At 36.7% G+C, this 20,459-nt stretch overlaps 1 protein-coding gene across 3 annotated transcripts in view; it reads right to left on the reverse strand.

Moving 5' to 3' along the window:
* Positions 1–20,459, reverse strand: part of ADK (adenosine kinase) — a 274,114-nt gene that overhangs the window by 143,640 nt on the left and 110,015 nt on the right. For all 3 annotated transcript variants that reach the window (XM_027896130.1, XM_027896128.1, XM_027896129.1), the window contains exons 5-6: positions 7,687–7,859; positions 2,044–2,152 (exon numbers count right to left, since the gene is read on the reverse strand). In XM_027896130.1, the coding sequence (XP_027751931.1) occupies positions 2,044–2,152; positions 7,687–7,859 (282 nt within the window). The remainder of the gene's footprint in view (positions 1–2,043; positions 2,153–7,686; positions 7,860–20,459) is intronic.

The following is a 20,459-nucleotide window of genomic DNA, read 5'->3' on the forward strand; positions in this document are numbered from 1 at the left end:
GCAACATATGCACAGTGAAAAGTCAAGGAAGGTAATAAGACTAAAGTGAAGACATACAACAGTAGACAAATTAATGACTCGGAGAGCTACCCTCTACCTCAGGAGTGGTAATTGCTCACTACATGGTTTCGTTTAATCTTGTAAATTGCTACAAACCCCCAAGTAAAGAAGCTAAATGAAAGAAAAGGACATGAACACAACTGTAGCACGAGGAACCATGCACAGTTGTCTCCTTTCCTTAAGTAAAGTTACACATGCAATCTGTAATCTGAAGTGATAATACTGTCCTAGAAATCTCTTAGATCATCCTCAAGTGCTTTTGTTACACAAGTGAACACCCAGCACATCTCATCCTGCAATCATAGGTTTCCCTAATCTGAAGTAATTTTACAAATACCTAATAAAATCTATTAGCACTTCAATGTTATTTAGCTATTCATTATCATAAGCACATCTTGGGTTTATTTTCATTTTAGTACAATAATTCTTTGTCTCTTAGTCAAAGCTTGGATGTCACAGAATGGGCATCTGAAGAAGGGCTTTTAATATATATGAAAATCAGTGTAGTGAATCACCTCGTCAAAATTTAAGTGATCAAACTGACTGAACACCGAGGAATGACTTCACAACTAAAATAAGACGAAGGTTATGCCTTAAAAAATACAAACCTGTTTATCACCTCATGTAATATTTCCCACCTTTCTTGAAGCATCTCCACTAAGTTTAATTTTTCTAAATTGTGTATTGGAAGTTTCATTGGTAAGCACGGTATAATATATAAGCACGGTCAAATTAAAAAAATAAACCCAAAAACCAAACAGTAGGGTATCACTTTTGGTCACATTTGAAATTCTTCTTTATTTAAGCTGTACTCTTAGCCTTTCGTTAAGCCAACAGCATTAATTCCCAAGCATTGCATTTGGAAAATAAAGAGCTCGGAACACTTCAACAAAGAGAAATAAAAAATTAGTAGACAATACCCCTACGTATTTTTTTAACCACAGCACAAACATATGGTCATAGCAGTGGGATTTATTTTCTTTGTACACTGAGAAGGTCATAAGTATTTTTTGACAGTTATAAAGGGGCAGTCTTGGCCATACACAAGAATCAATAACAACCATGTAAAGCCTACAGCAGTGCACACTAACAAGGCTGTAGGAGACGTTAACACTACCTAAAAGAAATAACTGTATTTTCAATGAACTTGTTCCTCCTGGATAATCAATTTTTTACACTTCTTACCAGCTGTTCCCACATAGCTCAGGTAGTAGAATGGAAGCAGCTGTCATACAGAATTCATATATTACATGCATGTTATGAGGTTTTAATCTGTCATAGATGTTTCATGTTTGCTAATTTTGATCAGTCATATCAGCTTGCTTGCAAGACAAAAACAAATTCACCAATTCTATTAAACCAAAATGTAATCTACACAAATACATTAATTTTGCTTGATTCATTCTGGATGGCAAAAAAAGAATACTAATTGTGAATCTACTAATGCCCCATCCTCAAGACCCCTTTATTCAAGAAGTAAGATTTCATCATTAAAATCAGTTTGCCCCACCGCCCACATTCAAGAGATTTGTCACAATCATTGTTTCTGAAATATTGAGTTATAAGGTGCCATAGTAATTACTATGGAATAAATAGCAATTAAGATTGTTCACACAAATAAGCTCAAACTGTTTGCAGTGAATAATTATGCTAATAGTGTTTTTCTACATAATTTGTGCATCCTTCACAACAATTTAGTAGAAAATGTGAAATGTAAATTTGATGCACTACTACAAAAGCTTTGAAAATGTTTAGTTCTTATGATTTTTCCCACTAATTTAAGAGAGCACAGAACTAAAACATACTTCTATATTTGTACATCGAAATTTGAAGAAATCAAACTACGGTGAAATTGAAGCATTCATTTTCTTTCCTTGTCTTCCTAAGAAATCATCCAAACCCACATGGAACAGACATATTCATTGCTTAAACCTCCCACTACAGTAACAACAATTTTAGCAATTTGAAAGAGGCTGAACTTACCGCTATATAATAAACTTTGGCCTTTTCCACCAACTTCCAGTTCTTCTCCAAATCAAGGTGCTTTTCCTTCTTATAGCAATTAGCAGCAGCAAGGTTAGCTACAAGAGACCTGAAAGTGATTAAAAACCCAGAGATTAAATCCTCTGTAAATAACACTACTGCAAATTTCTCACTAAGAATATAATTACTCAAAGATCCTAAGAAACTTTAAAGCAATTAACAAAGAGCACCATAAACCACATACATTTTATTTGACCATTTCATAATAATTAAATTATATATTTAAATAATAGGTTAAATATAATTCAAATTCAAATCACATATTAATGTATTTTAAATCCAGCTACACAGTTTATGTAACCTATCACTATTACACTGTTCAGGTGCCTTCTTTTGCTGTGAATCAGCCTTTGTTACGTTCTGTGATCAAATCCCTCCATGCAGTTTAGCATCTGCAGATTTTCATTAAAACTCCTCTAGTACCTAACACCTAAGGAAAAGTAGCTACTCCAGTTTATATTCTGAAAGCTATTTTCCCTCACAAGAAGCAAAAAGTTGATGGATATGTAAGTCTTGCCCTTATAATTTTCCAATGAATAGTTATATTATTTAAAAAGAGGCTTGTTTGGTTTTCTCCCCCATTAGGTTCATATTTTCCTTTAGCAAATAAAAAAGGGTCATGTTGCTACTTTTAAATGATGAACTGTTAAAAAAAACCTTTGGCTTAGCTGTGTATTATTGGAAAACTACCAAAAACTCATTTGTACTTCCTTCTTTCCTAACAAGTTATAACACAAGCCGTAGGACACAACTTCCATTAACAAGAACAAAAATACTTGTATCATACTGCCTCTGTTGCATCCAAGATACATTCTATTTTAAATCTTCTTCACCCACTCAATTCAGCCTTATGAAACACACAAAACTTACAGATGTACTCCTTAAAACAGGTCATAATAAAAAAGATGATTATGTACTAGCTCTCCGCTCTGGCTACCATGACCAAATTCTTCTGTGCAATTTTATTATGAGAATGTTTAATAACAATATTTAGAGAAAGGAAGTTGGGGAAAGAGATATTTCCATGCTGACCTACAGAGTTTTAAATATATTTTTCAAGATTTAATGTCAAAGGATGCCCCATTAACATTAACACATCACTGTTTCGAGATATTTAACTACATCAGCCAGATTACACGTGTTGGGAGGTAAGTAAAATAGATATTCTTGAAATTTTTTTCAATAAAAACCCAAACAAAATACCAAAACAATTTCTTAGCAACCAATTCTCCCTGTAAACACTCATCACTGACAATACCTGTAAGTTAAACAGATGTGAAGGAATACTAAGTAAGTTTGCCAACACACTAAACTGGGAGAAGCTGTTGACTCCCTTGCAGGCAGGGAGGCCCTGTAGAGAGACCTCGACAAATTAGGGGACTGGGCAGTCACCAATCCTATGAAGTTCAACAAGGGAAAGTGCTGGATTCTGCACCTGGGATGGGGCAACCCCAGATGTTCCTACAGACTGAGGAATGAGATGCTGGAAAGCTGTGCTATGGAAAGGGCCCTGGGGGTCCTGGTGGATGGCAAGTTGAAAATGAGCCAGCAGTGCCCTGGCAGCCAGGAGGGCCAACCATGTCTGGGGGGGCATCAGGCAAAGCATCGCCAGCTGGTCAAGGGAGGGGATTGTCCCGCTCTGCTCTGGGGTGGCCTCACCTTGAATATTGTGGCAGATTTGGGCACCACAATATAAGAAAGATATTACACTCTTAGAGAATGTCCGAAGGAGGCAACAAAGATGGTGAAGGGCCTTGAGGGGAAGCCGTATGAGAAGTAGCTGAGGGCACTTGGTCTGTTCAGCCTGGAGAGGAGACTGAGGGGAGACCTCATTGCAGTTACAACTTCCTCACATGGGGAAGAGGAGGGGCAGGTACTGATCTCTCTGGTGACCAGTGACAGGACTTGAAGTAATGGCCTGAAGTTGTGTCAGGGGAGCTTCAGGTTGGATATCAGGAAAAGATATTTCATTTGGAGGGTGATCGGGCACAGAAACAATCTCCCCAAGGAAATGGTCACAGCATCAAGCCTGACAGATTTCAAGAAGTGTTTGGAAATGCTCTCAGGCACACGGTGTGACTTCTAAAGTGTCCTGTGCAGAGCCAGGAGTTGGACTCAATGATCCTGATGTGTCTCTTCCAACTCAGCATATTCTATGAGTTTATTATTCTAAGTATATAAAGATTAAAACAAAGTTGGACTTTTTCTGAATATATAAAAAATATAGTTCTTTGTCATTTCATCTCAAGAACAGTCTTGGGGCTTATCTCTTTAATTCTAAAGCCTAAAGGCAACAAGAACTAATGTGAATTTGGAAACTAACAAAAAAAGAAAAATATTTATGAACAAATAGACCAAGCCTCTGTCACATTACAAGTAACCAGACAAGAAGTTTCATTCTTGATGAGTGTTTTCATTTCAATGACAAAAAATCCACTGGAGAACCAAGTAAATCCAAGAAAGACATATGCATAACTGTGGTAACTTTCTGTAAATCAAATTTAAAAGTAAAAGCAAATTAAATCTTCCAGTTTTGGCAAACCTTAAATATCCATGGAGGGCATAGCTGGGAAAAAAAAAAATCTTGTCTATCTACGCATGTTGCTAAGTGAAAAGCAATTATGTTCCAGAAAACTGAGCAATTACTTTCTATATGTTTCCTTTCACTTACCACATGCCCCTGGAACTGTAAACCTAGCTCTACGTGGCTACATCCAACTGTAGAGATGCTCTGCACATATGAGTAATAAAAGATTGCTACACTGATGACAAAGCACCAGGCTTTTCCAAACTAAAACTGTACGTCTGACTACATTCAACATGTGGGACACAGACAAGGTAGATATCTTTTCAATGAAACACAGTAATTGGAGACAGCCAGAGTGCTTGAATTGAAATAGCTTAATGGAGACACTGTGCATGTGGGTATTTCTAAGCAGAACGCAGAAATCAAAGTCACAGACTATGACAGAATGTAGGTCTTACTTTAGAATTTAATCATGTGTTAGGATTTTCTTGGAAAGCTCTGAGAAAACAAAGCAAACTAGTACTGCTAAAGGAGAGAATTCAGGGTGGTAATCACGCATCAGCTAAGAACTCTGTCCTACAAAAAGCTAGACAGAGCTTGTAGAAATAAGAAACGTTCATATCAGGGCATCTGGAACATAAACATAGTCACTTCCTGGGAAAAACAGGAATGCTATTAGCCAGCTCCTCCAAGAGACAAGAGAGCCAAATTACCTGAAGTTAGCAAGCACCTCAGCTGGGACAAGACATTAACAAATAAACAGAGTTACCAACTGGGGCCAGGTTGAAGGGATTCTTACAAAAGTAGAAACTGCTAAACCCAAGAAACAATCAGAGGGTAATTTGCTCTCTCTAGAATGAGGGTTATTGCACAATAAAGTCTTTAGCAGCAACCTTCCACTACTTTTAATGTCTCCCAAAGAGCTTGAACTCCCTGCCACTCTCAAGCATGCTCTAAAGCATCGATTGAGATGAAGCCATTGTCTAGTACTTGAGTAAAAATATTTGATATTATGTTTTATGTTAGCAAACAAAAAATACTGCTTAATAAAAGAAGTATTTGCAGATATTTTTATAAGCAGATTTACCTAAACTTTTAAATTGCATTGAGATGCACGTGCTTTTCCTGAATTCATTTTATATGCCTATTGACAACCTTGACTTTAGTTTCCCATCACGTTATCTCGAAAATGGTGCTTGTTACAGGATGCACACATAGACACTATGTGACTGAAGAGAAGCACAGAGCAAAACCATCTTTATTTCTTTTCTTCTCTTTGAAAAACTGAATATGAATCTTGGAGATGAAGGGGGAAGTCTGTAGACATAATTAATGTCAAAACTCCAGATGAAGATAAATGAACTTCCTTCCTCCATTGAATATGTACATTCATTCCTGAGAGTAAGACACTATGTATGACAATAAATTGGGAGGGACAGGTTGATAAGCTGGAGGACAGGGCTGTCTGTCATGTAGTGGGTCTTCAATGGCCTAGAGAATTAGGCTGGCAGAAAATTTGAAGGTAAATGCAAAGTTATGTAACTAGGATGTAATAAATCCCACACAACAACACAGGCTGAATGCTGACAGGATACCACACAGTTTTCCAGAGAAGGACCTGGAGATGCTGGCAGACCAGCCTTGGAACAAGAGCAGCAGTGTACTGCACAGAGAAGGTTAATTCTGGTCTCTAAGAGCAAGCATGCAGCCAGGACAAAGGAATTTATATATCCAGAATGGAGGAAAACCTCTGGTCTGGGCTCCACACCTTATCTGGAGTGTTGTGCCCAGCTTTGAGCTTTGCATTATAAGGAAGACACTGACACAATGCAGTGAGTCCAGTAGTGGGCCATCCAGATTATTAGAGGACTGGAACACTTAAAAAATGCAGAAAGGCTTGGACGAACCCTAAGAACAGCTACCTATGGAGAGACCTTCCTGCTTCTTCAAATATCTAATAAAAGTTTACAGAGAGAATGGAGCCAGACTATTCTTGAACACAAGGAAGAACAGACACAAGTTGGAAGAAGGAATATTCCAACTGGGTATCATTAAAATAATTTCTCCCATGAAGAGTGATCAAACATTTAAACAGTTCGTCCAGAGAGCTTGTACAACAGCTGTCCTTTGTGACAGCATTGAAAGCCACAGAGGGAAACCAAAAAGGATAATGACAGCTATTTTGATATTATTGTGAGCCAAAAAGAAAATATTCTTCAGGGTAGCTGATGTAATTTTCATTCTTGATTCAGTATCTGGTATCAGAAAATTTAGATATTGGCAGAAATCAGAGAGGGCTGATGAGTGCTGGTAACATCTCAAAAATAGGGTTGACCTGACTGTCTGGCTTTGAAACCTTTAAAAATCATCAGAACGTAATCAGCAAAGAAATAGAACACAAATTCAAGTCTTGTGGGCGGAGGGTGAAAGAAGAAAGTAAAGGGCCATGCTCAAGATAAATGTACAGAAAAAAGTGGTGAATGAAAATATGACAGACAAATTCAGAAGAAATTCTTAAAATGTAACACATACGGAATTACAGGTATTAGATGAACAAGTGCAACAGCAAAAGAAAAAAAAACTTTTTTTTTCTTTCTCTTGTGTAAAACTGAATTAACCCTTTCAATCTGGCTATATGCTAACACCTATCCTCATTAAACACAGTATCACCTGTAGCATATTCCTCATTTGCCATTTAGGTACATGCCTTACATGCCAATCAGCTTTGCACATAGGCTTCATGAACATACTTATCAACCAAGTTTTGCCTCCCACATATTTCTTCTCTCCAGAGTGACTGGAAGCTGTAAAGTTCAGAAAGAACTACTACATTATTATCTCACACTTTTTGACCATAATAAAACTGCTGCTCTCTAAAAGTATATTAAAACTGGCCACCCCCAAACTATGGTCTAGGCAGTTCCATGCTGTCTAAAACCAATACTTTCTTTATCATTCAAATCACAATTTTTGAAGATCAATACTCCAAACAAATTAGGCTACACACACTGTGCCAACTGTATTTGTATCTTCAGAAAATATTAAAGGCCTCTGACCTGTTATCACTAGTGATGCAGGCAGCACAGGTTCCTGTTGGCTGTTCACTCTGCTCATAATAATGGGCATCCACATGAGCTTCCTCAGCCTTCTTCTTCAAGATCTCTCCAAATTTATCTTTGCCAATGCACCCAAAGAAAGTTGCAGCTTTGTAAGGGCTCTGAATCATCCACTGCAGATTGACAGGAGAAAAAAAAACACCAAACAAATACAAAGTTAACATGCCTGGTATATTATTTTTGCTATTTTTTTCTCTCCACTTGCCATATTTCACTCTGTGCCTACAGAACATTTTGACATACAGAACATTTCTATGCCTGAAATAAAAAAAGTCTAGTACAGCAAGGGAGGAAAGGGCAGCAAAGAATAAAAAATTTACCCTTATTGATGCTACTGAGCATGTAAAACCTAAATCATGTAGTTCATGATCAAATAAAGTAGATTAGTATGTTTTTACAAGTTATTTCAAAAGAGGTTCCCTTGCTCAAAGGAGATGCCTCTACATTCATATTCCATCAAGCAGCATATAGTATTTTCATAGAGAAAATTGTAGAAAATACAGAAGAAAGAAACAAAAATATCCCACAAAAAACCCCAAACCAACAATAACAATAAAAAAACAACAACAAAAGAACACACACACACAAAAGAACAAACAAACAAAAAACAACAACACACACAAAAAAAGAAATCCTACAAAAACAGAGAGATCATGTAAGGAAAACAATACATTTGAGAAATCTAAGAAACATTATGTAACATTTAGAACATACAGGAAGACTAAAATGGTACTGAATATAACCATTTGTGTCTATCATTGAATTACATGCAAAAAGGGAAATGCTTCCCATTTACATTGTTAAACCACACATGAAAATATCTATCTCCAACTTTATTAAGAGCAGTTCTGTCACTTGAATTGTAAAGGAAGAGTGTGGTTGCACAGTGTTGCTACAGTGCCAAGTTATTTCATAAAGCTCCTCTTTTATTAATAGAAAATATGCATCATTCAGCTGTAAATGTTGTACATGATGCCATTTTATACTAAGTTAAAATATAGCATTTATCAGCAATGTGAAATCAAGAGTGAGCTAAAAAAAAAAAATGTGAAGAAACAATCATAGGCCCTACTCTGCTGGTGGTGAGTCAACCAACTGAAGTCACTATAATTCAGTCTAATTACAGTCAGGAAGCTTATCCTCTCAATCTATAGTATGAATTAAAGACTACATCAATTTTCTGCTATACTAAAACTCTACTTATAATTGTTTCCTAATCAAGATTTAAGTAAACGATAATGTCTCCATTACAAAGCAGCATTAGTGATAGCTGTGGGTTGTAGAAAGGTCAAGTAACTAAGTTGCAAATACGTACTTAGTCACATCTTTATTACTTCCAGTTCCAGAGGGGGAAGAGAGAGAGGGGGGAAAAAAAAAAAAAGGTCATGTAAAGTCTTCATTAATAAGACAAAGGTGGATAAAGGTTGAAAGGTCTCTTTCTTGCAGCAATTTAACATATATAAAATTTAAGAAGAAAAAGGTTGTATCGTCAGATGGTGACAGCGTTCAATTCCTCATCCATGAAATGCACACTACATATGCTCTGCTAATCATTCCACACCACTCTAATATAAAGTACGAAAACCCCTAATAAGTGAATTGATCCATTTCACACAGTGATACCCTTGCATCTGACACACGTTTGCACATACACAATACACATTTGCACAGTATTCACTTATGTGTCTCGGGAACTATTCTCTTTTATGGATGGAGGTGTGCTTAAATAGAACAGATTATTTAGCAAGACTAAAACTGTTGTGACCTACGGTAAGCAAATATGGAACAAGTTTCCACAATACTAAAGCCTTGTGTCCCATGCAAGCATGCCTTACTGTCACAATTAACAAAAATTAATAGAGATCACTATGAACAACATTCATTAAAGCACCAAACCACAACAAATCTTCAAAAAAACATAAGACTTTAAACTGCACTTAAGGTTTACAACATTTCATCAAATGACATAACTTTTACAGACTTCGTATATAAGTTCAACAATATTTGGAATGGTAGTAAGTAAAATTTCACATAAATTTCTGGAAAAAAAAGAATTTCTGTTCAAGTATCACAGTTTTGGCTATTGGCAGCAGCTCAGTTTGAATTCAGATGTGATACAAGCCATTTTAAGCTGTCACAATCCTTATTTTAAATTCTTGTCAAGATATACTTGAGAATCAAAAGTCATGATCTAGGATTTCTCGAGATGAACCTCTGTATATGCTCCAGATCACTTCTTCCAACAGTAGTGGTTCTACTTATATTCATGACTATTTGAAACACAGGTATTATATGGTGGGGGGTATTCCCAATATATAAGTATCTCAGCATCTGAGCTAAGTTAAGCAACACTGAGGAAGATGGAAAAGTAGTTCAGCAGTATTTCTGGCAAGATCCTCTCATCACAGATCTCCCGTTACCAGTACTCCCAGCTTCTCAGAATTAGCTGCTCTTACTCCCACAATAATGCTGGTGAGGTGTTGCGAGTTGCAAAACTCCAAACTGATCCTCCTTTCCTCAGCTAGAAGACTAGATAATAGTAAGAGCAAAACTGGACAGCACATTACAAACTTAAAGAAACTGAACAACAGAAGTATCTCTGTGGTACACCACTGAGGTTGCACCCAGTGGAATGAGTCACAGCAGGCACCTTTTGCATATGTGTGGAAAAACACACTTTTCAAGGCAGACTCTTGAGAATTTGGTTTTTTTAAAATTTTGTTCCAGAATTGGATTTTGAGTTTTAATAACCTGATATGGAAAATCAGGCTCCTATGGGTTACTTCATGCATTATTGTTATTAGCAACACTTTGGCTACAACGCTCTAAATGGGAATGGGAGCCAGTCATCCCAAGACGTTTATCATCACGAAGCAGTCTTGCAGCATTATAGCCAATATCGTATGAAAGCCAATAACAAACTGCAAACACTAATGCCAGGTATTTGGTTATATAAACTGAAAATTCGTTTTATAGATTTATGTGGAATATAAGATTTAATTGAATGAAAAAGACTCCAGACAGAAACGGAAAATGACCCAGCTCAGCAGGAACCAGCATAATGAGTTAATTATCTAGGGTTTGGCTAGGCAGCGAGGCAGCTACTAACGAACTGTATTGACAGTCTGGTCAAGAGAGGTTGGCACCTGGCCACACCATGAATCCTCACCAGCACCCAAGGGAATTTGAGGCTGCTAATGGCCCAAAGACATAAGTGTCAAAAGCAGGAACTTATCATGAAAGAACAAGACAGCCTCAGGAGTGGGATACCACAAAGGAAACTCAAAATCTGGAGCAGTTTATGAAATCTAATGTGTTTCTCTATCCTAAAGTTTTCTTCTGTCAATGCAGCTTAGACATCAGGTACGCACAAGGACAGGCCCTGACCTTTTCAGTTACCATAAACATCTGTGACAGAGAAAGGAGCACGGGAAATAGAACACCTTTCACATGTTCTCTTGACTTAAACAGATTGCATTTTCCATGCATTTTGGTTGTGTGCCCCCTAGTAAATGCAAAGCAAATATTAATTTTTATTATTTTTTAATTTTATATCTTGTCTTTAGCATAACTCTGCCTTAAAATTCAGCCGTTTCAAAATAAGCATAATCTAACATAAAATGACCATATCGCTACAGGCACATTATTTCTTACGATAAAATACTGAGGCCAGCACTTGCAAAAGAGGCCAGCACCCTGGCTGCTCAAGGACACACTAGAGAGTGACAGAATGCTTCTCTCCTCATTTTCATGAGGCTAACTTGGGCTCACAATAGTAGGAGTATCTGTTCAAGAGGTTTTTGATGATCAGAGTTAACAGGGTGAACTCTTTGGCAAGCTTCAGCTATCAGAGACATGTAAGAACCTTTGTGTTCCCAGGAGTGGGTGGTAATTGCAGAGAACAGCATCATCTTTTCTTGCAAGATGTTGAGATGCCAAGAAAACTTGGTAACAAGAAAAACTTCTGAAGACTCAATTGTGACTTTGTGAGACTGCTTGGAGTGAACTATGTCCCACCCTTTCACATCCTCAGATCCGAAGATGTGGTACACCTATTTCCCACTTCTGTCTGATTAGAAAACGGTTTTTGGAAACAACCTTTCTTCCAAGTTACAGAAGCACTTCTAGAAGCACTTCTAACACTCGAAGTGACTTGACTTTGATTAGATACTCAGTGCTGTCTTTTCAGAACGATATTCAAGGTGAGAGGACAGAGTTGCCTGACTGGGCTTTCACACCCAAAAAATAAAAAAAAAAAATATGCCCCTTCATATTACGTGAAAGAAAATCAGTGGCCTTACAGAATTAAAGAGAGAGTTCTACGATTTGAATTTCCCAGACTTATCCTATTTAGCTTGAGAATGTCATGCTTCTGCTACAGGAGCATTGTCCAGTATCCCCTACTACAACACCTGATCTTCATTCCAAAATTTTCTTTGCCGCTCCTCCAAATTTTGCCATAAAGGAGGACCCTATTAATTTACCTCACTGGACCAGTTGCAAAGACACTTTCCCTGTAAAAGAGGAGTTTGCTACTCTTGAGTCTCAGTACACAATCCCTTAAGACTTAAAAAAGAAACATAATTCAGATGAATCTTATAACAGCTTTATAGCCCTCTGACTATGACAAAGGTATTTCAGAAATTATTTCACTTTACTCCAACTCTGTGGTTTGCTGGAAGTGCGACTGCTAACTGGACAATTCTGATAACTGGGACGAGGAGGTTGATGAAGACACTCACTACCAGTCCCACATTGTTCTCTGTCTGAACTCCTTAGGTCCTGAATTAATTTTTAAAGTGGCAGCCAGTAGTGCATTTCCACATCTGTCAGTCATCTTAGACTAACAACACCAAAGCCTACGAAGCTTTGCTCAGACTGACATACCTTCTGCACATCGGAGTTTTCAGCTGTAGACTTGAATCCTAAATGCCTAGGAACTGACAACACAACAGGAAGCATTCTGCCCCTTCACAGTGAAGGATCTTCAAAACTCATTAACACTGAATACAGACATCTGAAGTGCATCTGAAGTGTGTTATTTGAAGCCGGACTCTTCTCTGCATGACCTGTCAAATCTGATCTTATTTTAAATTGCAGCTCACAGAGGAGAGGACTCTAAAGACCTAAAATTAGATAAGACTTAACATGCTTGCTAAAATCTAAACTAAACAATGTGAGTAACTACTCATGAAGTGGTCTTTTTGGTAAATCAAAACAGGGACAGTGTCTCTTATTTTTATGTTCTAAATTTTAGAATGAATCCATATACTTTTCAAAAGGATTTACCAATCTGTTGTGCCCCTCATCAACAGTGTCCCTGTTGTGTTCAATCACCAATACATACACAGTCCTTTAAAACCTCTTGTTAATATTTTTAGGAATATTTTAGATGTTAAAAGACATTAAATCACACCTCATCTTAGATGATCAGATAAAATGAGAAAATGTTCAATCAAAAGTTAAATCATTACCTATCTTAAAAACACACAAAAAACTGACAATATGTAAAAAAATCCTAAAAAAGGCATTAGTATCATTGTCCCAAGTGAGCTCACTTATTTCTTGTGAATGATATGATAGACCTCAAGATTCCACTGCCATTACACATACCATATCATTTAAAAACCCTACTGTAGTGGGTTAACCCCAGGCAGCAGTTAAACCTCCACCCAGTCACTCTCTTAATCGTCTCTCCTTGGGGCATAAAGGAGAGAACTGGAAGTGCAACAGTGAGAAAAAAATGCAAGGGTCAAGAAGAAATGATGCAAAGACATTCATTCACCACTTCCCACCAGCAGATTGATGCTCAGCCACTCTCTGAGCCACAGCTACTTGGAAAAACTCACTTTCCTTCCCTGCCCCCAACAGTTTTATTGCTGACCATATTCCATGTGGCCTGGATTATCTCTTTGGCCAACTGTCCTGACTGTGACCCTTCCCAACTTCTTTTCTACCCTGCAGTCTACTTGCTGGGGGCAGCGGAGTGAAAAAACAGAGAAGGCCTTGATACTGTGCAAGCGTCGTTCAGCAATAGTTACAATATCACTGTGTTAAACAACTCTGTTTCGGTGACAAACCTAAACCACAGAAGCGTATGGGCTCCTATGAAAAAAAATTAACTCCATCCCAGGCAGACCCAGGATACCTAACTCCAGAATCATTGTCATGAGATCACAGCAGCAAGACCCTGGAAAACAGATGAGATGCCACAGTTTGTGCTAATCTTTTCTCTTGGATATCTTTTCTCCTTTTTTTAATACTCTTTGATCAACTTACAAAGATTGCAACAGCCATTATCACATAATGTCCATATAAGAAAAAAATGGCAAAAGGAAAAAATAGGCTTATCTTTATAAAAGCAGGCTTGCAAAAAGGAGCCCCACGTCCTGTGCAGTAATTCTTCCACCATTAGCTGAAGCTGCCAAATCTTGCATGAGGAAGTGATATCGTTAAAATGCATGACAACACCCTCAAGCAACTTCCAGTCAAATGAGATAAAAGTGCTAATATTTTTTAAAGGAAAAGAGCAGCTAAAGCCTTGCACTGAGACCAATATCTAAATCTTATCAACATTTGGTTCAACATGTATTAACCAAATCTCTGCACAAGAACATCTATCAGTTTTAATGTAGTGCCACAAGTTGCATTTTGCTACAGCTTTTCAAACTAAGATGCCTATCAAAACATTAATCATCCAGGAGCAGTACTTCATTCACTTCTACATTTAAAAACACAGAGTTAACAAACTGCCTCTTAAAGAAATCTATAGTCCAAATAACTATTTTCAGTGCTGCTATTCTTCAGTATTCCATTTCCTACTCCTTATCATTGCTCTTCATCTGCTTGTCCGCTGCTTTATTTTTACTCTAGTTCGGAAGCTTCTTGCTGAACAAGAAATAGAAGCGTATTTTCTGTAATTAAACATGTCTAGCCATATTCCAAAGTTTCAGTGTGGTCAAAAGCTAACACTTTCTTTTATTGTAACCCTTAAATATTGGGACCTAATTCTTTACGCCATCGCACTTTTATGCTGTATTGATAATGGACGGTTCTGCCTCAAATACCTTAAGTGCTGCAGCCTCTCTTCTGATGGTTGGTTTATGTTATCTGAGACCAAAGGAGAATGTCTCCTGCAAGGCCTTACAAGGCACACAACTGCTCAACTGCTGGCCTTGCATCTCTTCCCAATTTAAGGGCAGAACTTGACACATCAACCACCTCCTCATTGTTTGATATGATGTGTCACTCCCTTTCCCCAACATTTTTGCAGTCCCTTCTCAAAACCAGGTAGAAGGTGCCAGACCTACAAAACACGGCAGTCACACCAGTTCCTCATCACTCCCATGACAGTTACATGAGGGGTACATTAACAGTAGGAATTCCAGGTTTCCTTGGGGCTCTTCTGCAGCTGTATACAGTGTATACAACTGTTTATTAAAAAGTCTGCCAATACTACAAAGCTGTGTATGAGGTAAGGATTACAAGTACCTTGATTAGTAAAAGAAGATACAAACTTCCTTGTTGAACACTGTGTGTGAAACAGTGAAAAGTAGCAAGTAAAGTACAACACAAAAGTGTTGTTCCTCTGTGGCTGGAAGCAGTGGTGCTAAGCTGTTAATGGAAGGATATAAACAACATGAAAATGCAACAACATACTTGGGTTTAATAAGACAGAGTCATTGGGCAGCTGTACTCTACTGCCTGAGCCTGCTCTACCTGTACCTTCAAAGAGATACAGGGAAGACTGATAAGCATGTTAAAAATGCCTTGAAATTCTCCAGTGCAAAAGCATTGTAGATGTATTTAAATACTAATTTATAAGTGAAGTAGATGCTGTAGCAAAGAGAGGTTTTTAGGATATTTTGCTTATGATTTTGCACATCTATAACATTAAACCAAATCTTCCTTTTCAAAACCCATGCATATGTCACCCTCACTCCCCTGCTAGATGATGTGCAGTCTCAATGAATACACCCACACTCAGAAGGGCAGCAAGAAAATCCACAAGTGGAGAGACTTCTTTCATTGTCTGGCAGCACAGAATTCATAAAGCACAAACTGTAAACAGCTGCCTATCAGCTTCTATCAGCAACAGTATCAAAAACAGATGGCAAAGGTCAAGTCAAAGTTTACTGACAATGATGAACTTGGACAACCTCTATTAAATTACTTCTTCCTTTAAGGTGTATGTGATCAAAGCAGCAGAGAGATTTTCACTCAGTCACATAACAAGCTATTTGTTGAGATTGAAACATCTGGTCAGTATCTTCTAACACTGCAATTTCATGCACAGTTAGCAATAGGGTACATTTCTTTTCTTCTCCTTACAGGGTCCATAAGGGTGGCACATATGGCTGATCATTTCATTTAAAAAGCTTTCAATTCCAGGCATTACATACAATTGTTTCTATGCTTTATAGCATTTTAAGTCTACCTACCATCGTTTTCCATCATCACTGCTGCCTGCTCTACTCTTTGCTAAAAAAGCCCACAAATATGACAGAGCACTTAAAGCTTAACAGCTTTTGACTACTGGAGTTAGAAAGCAGTTAAGGCAAGGGAGTTTTTAAAGTGGCAGGTCTTCATCTATCTGTTGTCAAGAATTCCCAATACATTAAACTATTTACCAAAGCTCTAGTAATACAGATTATATTTTTTGTTGTAATAGCTAATCTCTCATTTACATGGCATCTGAGAGCAATTAGAAATCACTCTTTTTACTAATTTATAAATTATTATATATTTTACAAACATAACATACATTACACTTCAAGAGAATGTACGATAACTATAAAAATATGATGAAACATAATCCCATTCCTCAATCTGAAATAGCAAAAAGACATAAAATGCTATCTACCCCAAAGGCTGAGAAATGCTTGCCCTTAAAATTATGCATCTATGTTGCCACAGCAACAAGTAGTGAATAATGCAAAATGTACTTCACTCTTCCATTTCTAAATCCCAATCTTTTTGGTCAAAAAAGCAAGAAGGGGCAGTTGCAAGCATGACTACAGAAAGTAAGATGCAAAGACTTTTCAGCTACTACTAAATAACCTCCATTTTTATTCAATTAATGGTTGATTTCAACATCTCATACCCACAGTGACTGATTCCACACAGCACCTGAACCTTAAAAGTTTACCTAGCAGTTAAAGGAAGACACTGATTCTAAAAGTCCTCAATATAATTATGCATCATGCCCAGATGTTGCACCAAAGGCATAATGGAGGGGTGGTTCGAGAAGGCAGAAGGTAAATAATTTCCATGTGGAGAATTTTTTTTATTCTTTTAATAAAATGTATTACAGAAGTCACATATAATTATTTACAGTTGAAAGTAGTGCTTGACAATACCTGAATTTATTGGCACATGGCTCAAAGGCTCCTGTAAGTTCAAATAATTTTCACAGAAATGATAATTTAGTTGCCAACTCCTGTGTACTTCTGAAAAAGAACTGCAAATTGCTTTTAAATTTGTTTTTTTCCTGAATTCAATCACTGCTAAGATATTTGACATTTGACTCCCACGATCAGTGTCAGCCTCAGCACTAAATTCCAAGACCTAATTTGGCAGGAGTGAAAGGCAAAGGAAGCCTTACATTTACTAGAATATTGGTTTTGATTCAAAAAAGACAAAAATTTTTGGCCTAAAAAAAAAAAAAAATCACAGAATTGGACCTGATGAACTTTATCTCATCTTTTGCACAACAGGAAGCATTTTATTCACATTTAAAATCAAAACCAACAGAAAGAAGAAATGCACCAAACACTGAGAAGATGTTTTGCTAGCAACTGAACATCCCTGATCCAGTTAATATTCTTTGAGTAAAGTGTATCTTGAAGTTAATGACTTCCTTTGCCAGTTTCCTCTGAGAAGCTGGAAAGCCCTGACCTGGTTGGGATCTCAATTAATCCAGTTTTACATTGATGCAAATTTATTCACTTCAGACTTGTGTAAGATTTATGCAGATGCAAATGGAATCAAATCCATACCTAGTATGACCCTGTACATATTCCCTTTTCATTTGATAAATTATTTTTTACTTCACCTAAGGGAGTACCTGCAAGTATGTGGGTATAGATCTGTTATATCAATGATTTAAAAAAATCCACCCAATAAAATCTTCTACAATGATTTCACTGATCATTACTAAACTATAATAGTTCAAAAGAACCATGTCAAGGATTGACATCCACTACAGGAGATACTTAAGGGGAACCACTTGTAGAGTTTAATGTAAAATAGGGAAACAATATCTTGTCTATATTTAGTCACGTACAACAATAAGAGGCCAAATTTTGAAAAACAACAATTTATCAAACAGAATATGGAGTACCATCTCTTTCATATTTTCCATGAACACGGCAAAAAAGAATAAATTATAACCAGAATTCCTCCATGCATTGCAAACTAAGTGTTTTTTAAAAAAAAAAAAAAAAAGGAAATAGAATTTCGCTTTCAAACTATGTTATTGTTATAATATTCAAGTCGCAGGAACAGCTCTTTAGTATCTTACTTGTGTACTCAGATTTGCTGAAGATCAGGTAAATCGCCTGACTACAGACAAAACTACAGACAAAAAGAGCATCTCTGAAATTGTGCTTATCTTCTATCCCCCAAATTTGGGGTTTTCTAATTTACTTTTTCCTGTATTTTAGAGTGCTTGCTATTGATGAAGATTGTACTATTAGGGGAAATGTCAATTCCCAACTTAATTTCAAAAAGGGAGAGATGGAAGGGCTGCCATTGAAGACAGAAAGAAAAAAAAAAAGAAGAATCAAAAGTATACAGAAGGTACTGTTTTTCAAAACATACTTTAGGACATTTTTGTTTCTACTAGCATCATAAGCAGTAACTGTTAAAAAAAAAAAATTATTGAAAAGTCTTGTGACCAAAATTTGGTGTGATACAATCTGGACCTGTAGGAGTTATAGAAGGTAATCAATGTTATTAAATGAGACAGAAATCTCCAGCTGATGCACTGGGAATACAGTGGATTTGGTAATTGTTATCAATTCTGATTTTATAATAAATCTCATAAAGTATCTCCATCTGAGCATATATAATAGTCCATTTACTTTTTAAAGAAATATGTTTATGTATGCTTTATAGAAGAAGATCTAAAACATTCTAAGCAATAATATCATTCAACAAACTGTTGTTTACTGTTCAGGGACATTCACTGCTTTCAGCAGCATCAGGGAAGCCAACAACCCCATACATTGCTTGCACTGGCTGCAGGATATGCTGATTGTAAACCCTGAAGATCCAACACACCAGACAGCATGTACTTCACCTGAAACCCTCACTGCGTATGTGCTAATTAATTTGGATCCAGAATTACCATATTATGACTTTGTTACTTTGTCTCATCATTTTCTGTACAGCACAACATCTATTATATTGAAAGTGCGTTAGTATAAATGTATTCAACTTAACATGTCAGGAAAACTAAAATCAAGTCATTTTGGACTATAAATATCTTTAGAGACTTCATTTCTGCAACATCATTTTAAGGATTCTGCCTGAAGTTTTTGGATATTATCATTATTGTTAGCTGTTCTACTAGCATTAATTACATCATTACACGATTTCCCATGGATAACAACTTGTAATTCCATCTACTTGTTCTTACAGAGGAGTACAGTAGATTAGGAGGCTGTCAAGATGATAAAATGACATCAAATGCAAATTTGTTTTTTTAATACAGCATGCAAGATTTGGAAACGCTACTTAAAACAGAAGCAGCAAACTAGCTTCAAGCACTGAATGCATGCTTCAGGCAGCCAATGTACAAAAAAATGCTAATACATTAGAATATCTGAATCAACAACAATGAAAAAATTCTATCTAAACTTCATTAAGAGGAAAATCTGTCAATAAATCAACTGAAATATGACAAGTACCAATATTACAACACACCAGCTGTAATGAACATAAAACTGTTTCCTTCATGCAAAACCTAACAAGTTATGATATAAAAGGTTAACTCATTAGTCTCTATTTTTAATTTTCCAGAACAAATTCCTAAGCAATTCAGATACTTTTAAGCTAAAAGTCTATTTTCTGCTCATACTTATTTTGATGGAATCTGACTGATATCAGTGGGATTATAACAGTATGGAGTAAAAGAGAATTTGGTCCTATTATCTTAATTCTGTTGGTAAACTGTTAATTGTTACAGATAGTGTATGACTAAACCAAATGAAGTGCTCAGGGCAGAAATAAATTGCTCTATTAGTGGGCTGTGAGGACACTCATCAAGAACCATAAAACAATTTGAAACTGAACAGACCAGATCAATGCCAGACGCTGTCATGAAAGTACTGCCTAGCCATATGATTTCAAAGGCAGCATCAACACTTTTTATTTCTAAGAAAAACATGTTTCTTTTTACCAGTTCAGGTACAAAAACTTCTTCTATAAGACCATAATAAAAAAGGCAAGCTGAAATGAAGTTAGACCATCCGGGTATTAATGTGACGTAACTCACACTTTGGAAAATGCTGTATTGTCCCAAATTGTTTTTATTAATATGGCAATGTGATTACTCTTATTTTCAGGGAGTCTAAAACAGGACTGGACAAATTGCTACTGAAAGCTAAAAGTTGCCTATGGTCAGGGTGGGTTCTCTCTCTAAGGTCTCACTCTCTAAGGAGTACTGTCACCTCATCACATCATCTGACTAGGGACCAGTTACTATCACT

The sequence above is a fragment of the Empidonax traillii genome, unplaced genomic scaffold (genome assembly GCF_003031625.1).
Source record: "Empidonax traillii isolate 1590-97213 ecotype Southwest subspecies unplaced genomic scaffold, ASM303162v1 scaffold481:size658601, whole genome shotgun sequence".
Classification (NCBI taxonomy): Eukaryota; Metazoa; Chordata; class Aves; order Passeriformes; family Tyrannidae; genus Empidonax; species Empidonax traillii.